The 10,717-nt window shown below is 40.5% G+C and overlaps 1 protein-coding gene across 1 annotated transcript; it reads right to left on the minus strand.

Moving 5' to 3' along the window:
* Positions 1–731: 731 nt before the first annotated feature.
* Positions 732–10,383, minus strand: LOC124594235 (clumping factor A-like). The gene is made up of 3 exons (XM_047132600.1): positions 10,327–10,383; positions 3,842–4,078; positions 732–929 (listed from the first exon to the last, which is right to left on the minus strand). Exons 1-3 carry the CDS (start codon positions 10,372–10,374, stop codon positions 732–734), a joined length of 483 nt encoding a protein of 160 aa, XP_046988556.1. The 5' UTR covers positions 10,375–10,383.
* Between the last annotated feature and the right edge of the window lie 334 nt (positions 10,384–10,717).

The following is a 10,717-nucleotide window of genomic DNA, read 5'->3' on the forward strand; positions in this document are numbered from 1 at the left end:
GCGCTCACACAGTGGCTGTTTTGCGGCCTTCATGTGGACTTTGTTTCTGATTTCTCTTCAGTGCGACTAGTCACCAGCAGCACATCTTATCAGAATATAGCTGCTGTTTTATGTCATGTTGGTCTTAAAGGCCGACAGCAGACATGAGGAAAATACCATGGCATCTACTTCACGTTGTTATACCTCTATGTCTGGGACATTTTTGAAAAATCTGTAAAAATTATGTCTTTTTCCAACGTTCTTAATTTGTTTACCTGACTGAAGTACAGTAAAGAAAAACTTCAAGAGCAATATAGAGGTGTTTCAAATGTTGTTCAACTTCTTGGAATGCTTTCTTTGAAAAAGACCAGCCGATTTACTTCCCCAGCCCAGTCCCAAGACGAGGTCGTGAAAAATGCGATCTTAAAATATGTAAAACATTATGTCTCACGCAAGAACTGTCAGTATGGAGACTAAAGTTTCCTTAATAAAGCTGCAGGTGCACCATATAGAAGGTTAACAGGGGTTAGTTACAATACGGACAATAACAACACTACACATGTGAGTCAGAGATGTTTATTTCTAAGATTTGGCACTGTTATTGTAAGGAATTAAATGATCAAAATCACGATATTAACGGCTAAAACGGGAAATTTCAGAGTAATGCCATGAACACAGGTATAGATGTTGTCCTGTGAACCTCCTCATGCTCAGAGGCTCTCAGTCTCACTTTCACTCTCCATCCCGTCTCCTTATGAGGAGCTTGAGTCAGATGCAGAGTCAGATGCGGAGTCAGATGCGGAATCAGATGTGGAGTCGGATGTAGAGTCAGACGTGGAGTCAGATGCGGAGTCGGATGTAGAGTCAGATGCGGAGTTGGATGTGGAGTCAGATGCAGAATCAGATGCGTAGTCAGATGCGTCCTCCTCAGTTTCGCTGTCTGCTGATACCTGTAACATGTCACAATGACTCCAAATGTCACACTCACATGTATATTTTAAAACATAGTCAGTTTCATTATTACAAATTATCGTCTGCATCAAATAATGCAACTTAATCACCACCAGCTCAAGAGCTTCCAGCGTGGTGGTCAAAAATTAATTACTACGTAAAATGACTTCTCATCTACAAAGTGGCGTACTATTTTTTCCTTGAAGTCCTCCGTCTTGTGACTGGTTCGATTCGACCTCGATGAATTCCTCTTCATCTTAGAGTAGCATTTGCACTCTAGGTCCTCTAGCACGTGTTATCTGTATTACAATCTACACTTCCTTTAAAGTTTTTATCCTTTACAGCTCACTTTAGTACATGAGAGCTATTCCCTGATGTCTTAAAAAATATCCCGTCACCCTGTTATTTCATCTTGTCAGTGTTTTCTACATTCCTTTCTTTTCCAGTTCTACAGAGCAACTTCTGATTCCTCGTTTTTCAATATCCTTCTGCAGCACCACATCTCAGATGTTTCGATACTCTTGCCTTCCAGTTTTACAATTGTCCATGAGTCACTACCATACAGTGCTGTGATCGAAACGTTTATTACCAGAAATTTCTTCCTCAGATTAAGGTCAATGTTTCATACTAGCAGATTTTTCTTGGGTAGCAGTGGCGTCTTCCCCTCTGCTCCTCTCTTCATCCGTCATATGTTATTTTGCTTCCAAGGTAGAACAATTCCTTAACTTCATCTACTTCGTGATCCTCAATTGTGATGCTAAGTTTATTACTAATCACATTTTTGTCACTCGTCATTACTTTGGTATGTCTTCGGTTTACTATCAATCAATACTCTGTACTCATTATAGGATTCATTCCATTCAACATGTCCTCCAATTCTTCACTTTCATTGAGAGTACCAATGTTCTGGCGAATCTTATCATCGATATCCTTGCACCCTAAATTTTAATCCCTCTGTAGGTCCTTTCTTTAATTTCCTTCACTGCTTCTTAGATGTATAGATTGAACAGTGGGGACAAAAGACCACATCCTGTCTTACACTGTTTTAATTCAAGTGCACTGTTCTTGAACGGTGCATTTGCTACCAAACCACTCAGCAGAGCTATATGAGCTCTGGTTCGTGATTTGGCGTCCACGTGGTTTCCTCCCTGTCCTGACAGACAATATTGCTGGAAGCAGAGGAAGTGATGTCCCCCGGATGTATGCTAATGTAGACACAGGAACGCTACACAGTGTGGAGACCCTGCCTCTTCCATGCATACAGTTACAACATGTATGCAGTAATAGATGTTGATATTTTTTGGAATACGTAAATCAACATCTCAGCTGCACGTTAACATTCTATCATTTTCACTACCGCTTGTGTTCTTTTGACATGTAACAGTGCCTGGGATATTGTGGAATACTTTAGCGCTTACCAAAACAGTCTCAGTAGGTTCACGATATAATTCTACCAGGCACAACTACCACTGTAGCATAATGACGACAAGTCTAGCCGAAGTGAGGCAGTGAAACACAGTATTTGTACAGGAGCGATCAAACAATCGCATTTTGCCTTCAGGTAAGGTGTCAACACTGGTATTACTATACTAGTACAATGGTATTTATACGATAGCATGATAGCACGAGACTACTGAAACTGTTCTGATATGTACCAAAATACTCCAAAAGGGCCCAATACTTCCCTCCTGATTATCTCTGTTGAGTGCAAATGGTGTGAACACCAATGAATCAATGCTACATATGCTGAAAATGTCGAGCTGTCTCGATAATTCTCTGTTATTTGTTTCGAAAGGCAATTTGGCTTCTTGAGGCGTGTTTGCATGTTAGTTACACCTCAGTCACATCGTAACGAAACGCAGCATCCGTCAATAGATAGGATCTACTGGCATAAGACAATTGCTCCGACGTTTCACTAACTGACAACAATGTGCTGTGCGTCAGAAAAATTCCGCATACGGCATTTGACCTTACATGTTAGGTTTAGTAAAACTTTATGGTGTCCAAACCTATCACCAGTCTTATCCTGTGTCTTCTGTCGGTCTCGTTTACCAACACCTAATGCTGATTTCGTGTAACAAGTATTTTGTTGAGTATTCCTCATTAGATGAAAGAGACACCTGAGCGACTTAACAATTATCGACTAATTAAATGCCTAATATTAAAAAGTAACAAGTCTGGAAGTATAAAAAATAATTAATTATTAAAATTATTAATTTGTTTGTTCATTCGTGTGACAATTTTTACAAATGTATTGTTTGTAGAAATATATCCAACCTGAACTGATGTTTTTTTAACCGTACACCATTCAAATATAAAATAGCTACAGGTACGTTTGAATTACGGGAGCGCGTCACTAAATTACTGGAACACCTGAATTGTCGATTATCCCGCAAAATTCCTTTTACGAAATTGCAAGGTCCAATATCAACCGAAAAACCTAGAGATGAAACCGCTAGGCACTACTGCCAAAGGGACCACGAAGACATGGTTAGATTGATTGTAGTATGCACAGAGGCCGTTAAGCAGTCGTGCTTCTCGTACTCCATACGCGACTGGAATGGGAAGAAACCCTGGGTATATGGTACAATGCTAAGTATACTTTGTCAAGCATTAACATCGGTTTGCAGAGGGTTGAAGTAGATGTGGAATAAATATCGTTCTACAGCTGGAAAGCTATCTCTCAGCCAAAGAACGAACAGCTACCGTGGAGCCTGTGGTTATTTGTCATTTCGTTACAGAAAACTCGTTATTGTGGCATTAGTGGCCATAAATACTTTGGTAAATAGACCGAATAGACTAGCTAATTACGATGCGCAAATTCGCTTATAAAGAATATATACTGTATGTAAGCAACGTGTGGAATAATTTCTTATGTGCTAAGAGGCAGATATGAGAAGTGTCTACTCACTGCAGAGCTGCTGTCGTCAGCAGAAGCGGTGTCGTTGGCTGCGGCTTCGCTGCTGCTGTTGCTGACCTGATTAATTGCATCTTGTATGCCCTGGTTGATGTTGTTGGCAATTTCTTGGGCTTCGTCTTTTGCGTCTTGTATGCCCTGGTTGATGTTGTTGGCAATTTCTTGGGCTTCGTCTTTCATGTGCTCGACGGCATCTTGGATCACGTTAAAAAACAAGGGTGTCGCCGACACCTTGAATAGAAAAAGGAAGTATTCTCTCAACATTCAGTTTTGTATGAACGTGAGAATTGAAGTACTAACTTAATATAGCGTCAACACTTTCTGGAAAAAAGTTAACGGATTCGCATGAGCTGATAAGTAATATAGCAATACACAGCAACACACACATAACAAAGAAGGAAAAAAAAGAACAAAACGAGGGTATTATTTGAATGGGACGGAAATCGGTAGATGTGGTGTACATTTAGAGACAAATAAACGATTCCAATTTCAGAAATATTCGTTGATCATTTGGGCTCAGTTCGAAGCGGGACTCTGCGCTGAATATACCAATTAGTGAGATTCCAGGCCGAAGGTGAGCCGCCACCGATAGCAGTGGATTACCAAACTGACTGTCACCCTCATACGGCCCGACAGCCATGAGTGATGGTCTAGGGCACCACTTCATTTCATAACACTATCCATTTAGTTGTCATCCGCAGCACCCTTACATCCAGCGGTACATCGACGATATTCTACGGCCTGGTTTGTTGCCCTTCATGGCAAGCCACCCTGGGTTTACGTTTCAGCAAGATAGTGCCTACCCTCACATGGCGAGATTTTATACAGCTTGTCTCGTGCCCGTCAGACCTTATCTTGGCCAAGAAGTTCGCCGGTCTCTCTCCAGTCGAGAACGTTGAGAGGTTTATGGGCAGGGCGCCTCAACCATTTTGCAGTTTTAATAAGCTTGGGCAGAATTTGGTACGATATCCCTCAAGAGGACCTCCAACAACTCTGTTAATCAATGCCAAGTCAAATAAATGTTTTCATAATAGGCAGAGGTGGACCATCTTACCAATGACTTGCTCAGTTTGTGATATCTCTCGAATAAATAAGCTGTCATTAGAAGAAAAATCAGAGCCGCACTCAACAACAATGCTCGGTACTTCTACGTCTGGCAGGCAACTATGCAAGATGGACGAATTAGATACTCACAGATGTTGGCTGCTGTACCAGCTAGCAAGCAGCAAACGAGATACTTCAACTTCCGCCGCTCACCAACAAAGAGGCGGCAAATTGATCAAAGACAGTCCAATCCTGCTACAGGCCTATTCACTTTTCCGGAAATTGCAGTTTTTTTTAAGTGTATGTGATATATAAGTCTGCAGTCTTTCCCGGCCGATGGGACTCACGACAACATCCGAGTCGTCAGGCCACGTCATATTGGTCTTGAAATTTCTTCTTTGCTAGGCGTTTTAGATCACTCTGCTGAAATCCTAAAGAAGATTTGAGAAGAGGGATGAAAACGTCCAGCATTGAAGAAATTTGAAGACGAATATGGCGTAGCCTCACGATTCGGATTTTACGCTCAATATAAGAGATGATACGTCATTTATTGTTTCTAAGCCATTTTGTTTTGTGACGTAAAACACTGAACTCGCAACAAAACGTTAGCACTGAAGCGTTTTAATAATATAAAATTCCTGAGAAAAACGGTAGAGAATTGTGAAAATGATCACAGCATAATGACGTACAGAATTTTCAGCGTTTCATGAGTCAAGTCCCTGCTTAATCATAACATACCATAGATATCCTATACGAAAAACTGTGTCCATTGACTGAAATGGAGTGCACGTGATACCCGTCTGCAAGGCGGGTAGCAGAATTAATTTATTAAACTACTGTTCAGCAGCATTGACGTCCCTGTGTTGTCAAATCATAGAACGTATTGTGAACTCAAACGTAATGAGGCATATTGATGACTGCCTTAATGTTAACCAGCTTTCTTTTTTTCTTTCTTTTGCGTACGCCATAGTCCCACAGCGATCGCAGGGTCGGCGTGGTTACAACGGATTTGGCAATGTGAGATTTTGGGATGGTCGGATGCCCTTCCTGCTGCCACCCCGTACCTCCCAGGACGGAATCAGAGTACCCCAACTGTCTGCGTCTAGTGCAAATCGTGAAATAGTGCGGACGTGTTTCAAATGTCTGGGTATCGCGTGTAACTGAGGCGAAACGTGGGGACCAGCCCGGTATTCACCCAGCGGGATGTGGAAAACCGCCTAAAAACCACATCCAAGCTGGGCGGCACACCGGCCCACGTCGTTAATCCGCCAGGCGCATTCGATCTGGGGCCGGCGCGTCTAGCTGAGTACAGGAAGCAGCGCTTTGGCTCTCTCGTCTACCCTGTCGGGTTGCCTCAATGTCAACCATCATGGATTCAGAAACATTGTTCATGAGAAACACAACTTGCAATTTTCTCACACGTTATCCTAAAGCCATAGATCAAGACAAGCAGATGTATGCAGTATTTCTTGGCGTATGACTCGGTACTACACCATGGGTTATTAACAAAAATACCGTTATATGGGTGACCGAACAAAATTTGTGTTTGTATTGAGGAATGGTACATAGTTCGCAACATGATATCTTGGATCGAGAGACATCGACAGAGGTAAAAGTAGCTGCAAGCGTACCCCAGTGAAGTGAGCTGGGATCCATGGTCTTCAAGTTGTATGTTCATTACCTGTTAAATCACATTACTAGTAACTTCAGAATTTTAGCAGATGATGCTGTTAACTACAACGAAATACTATCTGAAAGAGAGGCGCACAACTATCTCCATAAGATTTCAAAGTGGTCTGAAGACTGGCAACTTATTTCAAGTGTTCGGAAATGCGCTTCACAAAACGAAAGAACGCAATGTCTTATGACTACAAAATCTGTCAGTCACAATAATAATTAGCCAGCTCATACAAATACCTGGGTGTAACAGTTTGCAGGGATATGTAATGGAGCGATCCTATAGGTTCAGTCGTTGGTGAGACCGGTGGCGGCCTTCAGTTTATTGACAGGACACTGCGGAACCAGACTGCTTGCAAATCCCTCGCGCATCTCTTTTTAGAGCACTGCTTAGGTGCGTGCGACCAGTTCGAAATAGCACCAACAGGGGATATTCCGCATGTACAAAAAAGAGCGGCACGAGTGACTGCCAGATTTGACTCAAGAGGGATCAGCACAGAAACATCGAAAATTCTGAGATGGCAGACTATTTAAGGCAGATGCCGATTACCGAGCAAAAGCCTGCTTAGAGTGTTTCCAAAACCGGTATCAAGTGAGTCCTCCAGTTTCTTCTTCTCCTCATTTTACACAGCCCGTTTTGATATAAATAAACGACATATAAACTTAGACAACTAAAAAGTAGTAGCATCAGACTAACTAATTTATAACGTCGCAGAACAGGCTGTTTTCATTCCAACAACCGGCAATCTTTTATAAGTGTCAATACTATATGTAATTTGTCTTTCATTATCACTTCAGCGCAGGGACTCCAGATTGGGTGTTTTTTCGCAATTTTGGGGACAAATGGTTTATTTGGGAGAGTTTTTTGAAAACCGAATACCTTGAGGAAAATGTTTGGGGATGGAAATTTCGGTACCGGAGAAATTGGGGGAGTATTTTATCTGCCTAGCCTTCCTTCTGATGCCATTTCTGATATTTTAGTTCAAAGAATACATACTTAGTGTTTTTAGATATTCGCTAGATGTCAGTTTCTCTTGAAGTTAATCGATACACCTTTCCTCTTGTGGCAGACGTTAGGTTGACCGCGGTGATACCTCTCCGTTACAATAATGTGACTTATACATGCACTTTTTTGACCGTTTGGGATTTCTATCGACTTTAGTAGTCGTATCGGAATGTAAGGAGAGGCCACATTAGATTTCGTCGTTTTAACTGAAAATTATATTTGATGGGTTTTGTATTATAACATGTGTCCTACGAATACATGATGCTTCAAATATTGAGGATATCTCGAAAACGTTTCGATACTGATATGATTTGTTACAATTAAATGTATGGCAATGACATAGCAGCAATAAGAGCGTTCAGAAGGTGCAAGTAAAAAACACGGATTTTATATGTACAAAGTACCGCAGTGCATAGAGGTGCCGAGAAGCGAAATGAGATTAGGTGCTGCGCCAATGGGAAACCAATAAAGCTATGAAACGAGCATGAAGAAAGCAACTGTAGTGCCGCTACAACAGGTTATTTATTTTTTTGGTCAGACCATGTGCTTTCATCTACAAATTAAAAATTTTACTCATGTACTACAATTTTTTAATATGCGAGCTAATTTTATACCCCTGAACACATACTGTAATTCCGTCTCTTCAAGCAGCCAACACTCATAATGTAAATGCTAATGTCGTGTGACTAGGACCTCCCACCAGGTAGACCGTTCCTCGGGTGCAAGTCTTTCGATTTGACTCCACTTTGGCGACTTGCGCGTCGATGGGGATGAAATGATGATGATGAGGACAATACAATACCCAGTCCCTGAGCGGAGAAAATCTCCGATGCAGCCAGGAATCGAACCCGGGCCCTTAGGATTTGACATTGTGTCGCGCTGACCACTCAGCTAACGGGGGCGGACAACACTGATAATAAGAAGTAGCGTAAAGGACTAAGTAGGTCTGAGATATTTGGAGAAAATTAGTCGAAATGATATCATTTCATTGAATTTTTGTTTTTTATGGGGCAATATCGAAAACAGTTTGGAAACGCTGTTTCAGCGTCTTGTCTGTTTCCATTGAGCACGCAATGTCACAAAAAATCGTGGCAGAGCAGCAAATGAGAAGTAACACTGCAGACAGAGTAACTTAAGATGTAAGCCTTCGTAGCAGCAGCATTTTTCACATTTCTCTAAATTGAAGCGTTTTTTCATTTTTCTTCTATTACCTGTTTCGTCACAAATTTGAAACACAGCCTTATAAAATATCAGGAGATATACGTAGAGATTATATGTGACCGAGGAAAAGTGAGACGCAGTTAAGTGGGAATTTCAATACAGAAAGAAGTGTAACTTGTAGAAGCACAAAAAAATTAAGAATGATTTCGAAGAGCAGATCGTTAACCTTGGAAAATGCAACAAATGCACAGTGTACACACAAGGAGAAAAGTAGACAGATAAGCGTTGCACAGTGGGCATTAAAGAGGCATCAAGATGGTTGAAAACAGAATAGTTCATGTCAAGAAAGGTAAAGTATAAAGAACTGCAAGCTCAATGTAATGGTATTACTACTGGTAAATCAAAAAGACAAAACTACCACAATACGAAATTTTTGGAACAAACAAGAAGGTAATTTAACCAATGCAGTAAGATAACTGAAAACGTCTAGAACTTGAAGAGACATATGGATAAAATAGTTAGTTTCATTACCAAAAGAAAAACAGCAACCAAAAGAGGAGTTCGGAACGCAAGGAACTGTCTATCTGTCACTATTTCCAAATATTTAAGCTGTATGCGCATGGAAAAGTGACTAAATTTTTGGTTGCTCCTAAAACCAGAGAAAGATACGTCAGATTACAACTGCTAGAAGTAGATATGTAGTTTCTTTACAAACAAATCACAGAAAGATAAATACGAAGAACGAAAGTAATGTTACTGTTAGAATTTTAAACTGCTGAAATGCTTGAGGAAAACAAACTAATTGTAAAATTACAGTATAACTTAGTTCCCTAATAAATAAATATGCAGTTTACCCAAATACCGCGAATTTTTATCTTTAGGGGAAGTGAAGTGCGGACGTTTAGGTGTAGATATAATTATGGTCAACCAGTTCGAAGAGACGTTATAATCCTAAAATCCTAAAATCCTAAAATGAAAGATTCTAATGGATACCATTAATCATGATCAGCGAGGTAAACGTCTGCAAATAAGTTAGATGATTAGTTGGTTAGTTAGTTAGCATCACATTCCATACACCATATGGCTACACCACCATTGCAGGTTTTTAATTGACTACTTATTTCTATCGAAGTGTATATTTCTGTATAGAAGGAGAAGTAAGAAGAAACGGTTTTCGTCTACATTTGAGAAAAGTCTGCTGTATGTCAGGCTTTTTATCTTTAATGGGTAGGTTCTCAAGCTGTTTTATGGTTGCATACTTCACTATTTTCTGCGTCAAATCAATAGTCGTTAAAGGAAAGTGCAGATCTTTTTCCTTGCGTTATTTTATTTATGAATATCACAATTATTCTCTAACTGGAAGGGATTTATCAATGAATTAATCTACTGAGAGTATGTGTTTTTTATTCTCAGTTGCTTAAGTTGATGTCTGATAATGTAAAATTGTGATGTTTGCACACTCTTTTAATTCCTTTCTTTTGTGAAATGCTTGTATTATGCATAAGCGAAATTTATGCAGCACCTTACCCCACAAATAGCAGTTAATGAAAATTTGGAAAAATATTATCTTACTGACGCCAAGTAGACGTACCTGAGCCACTACGGCCAGAGCGATGACAATCACCAATTTGGAAGTCATTATGTTCAATCGACGATTCGACGCAACTGCTTTAGGCTAATAATCGCGGGGTATTTAAAGGACAGACGCCATCTATAGCCGCACATGCTCGCAATTTTCTCAGGTGTCCTACGTGCGTCACCTGCAAACAGCGGTCTTTGTATTTCTGATTACTAAGCTGAAGATTTTCTGCCAAAAATATAAATGGTGTTTATTTCTCACGACACGACATGTGTCTCAAAAAGGAAACTTTTCACCTAGCATGCCTGGCGAAATAACCAAAGTCTTGAGCGAAGCTTCTAGACGGAACGAATTTGTTCACTTCGCCTTTTGCCAGCGCTGCTTGCAGTTTCTCAGTCCAAAG

Source organism: Schistocerca americana, chromosome 2 (assembly GCF_021461395.2).
Source record: "Schistocerca americana isolate TAMUIC-IGC-003095 chromosome 2, iqSchAmer2.1, whole genome shotgun sequence".
Lineage (NCBI taxonomy): Eukaryota > Metazoa > Arthropoda > Insecta > Orthoptera > Acrididae > Schistocerca > Schistocerca americana.

Excerpts from the sequence above, each read along its gene's own strand:
- LOC124594235 (XM_047132600.1), bottom strand. The coding sequence starts at position 10,374 with ATGACTTCCAAATTGGTGATTGTCATCGCTCTGGCCGTAGTGGCTCAG. Across the intron at positions 4,079-10,326 it reads CTCTGGCCGTAGTGGCTCAG|GTGTCGGCGACACCCTTGTT; the intron begins GTACGTCTACTT and ends TTTCTATTCAAG. Across the intron at positions 930-3,841 it reads CTGACGACAGCAGCTCTGCA|GTATCAGCAGACAGCGAAAC; the intron begins GTGAGTAGACAC and ends GACATGTTACAG.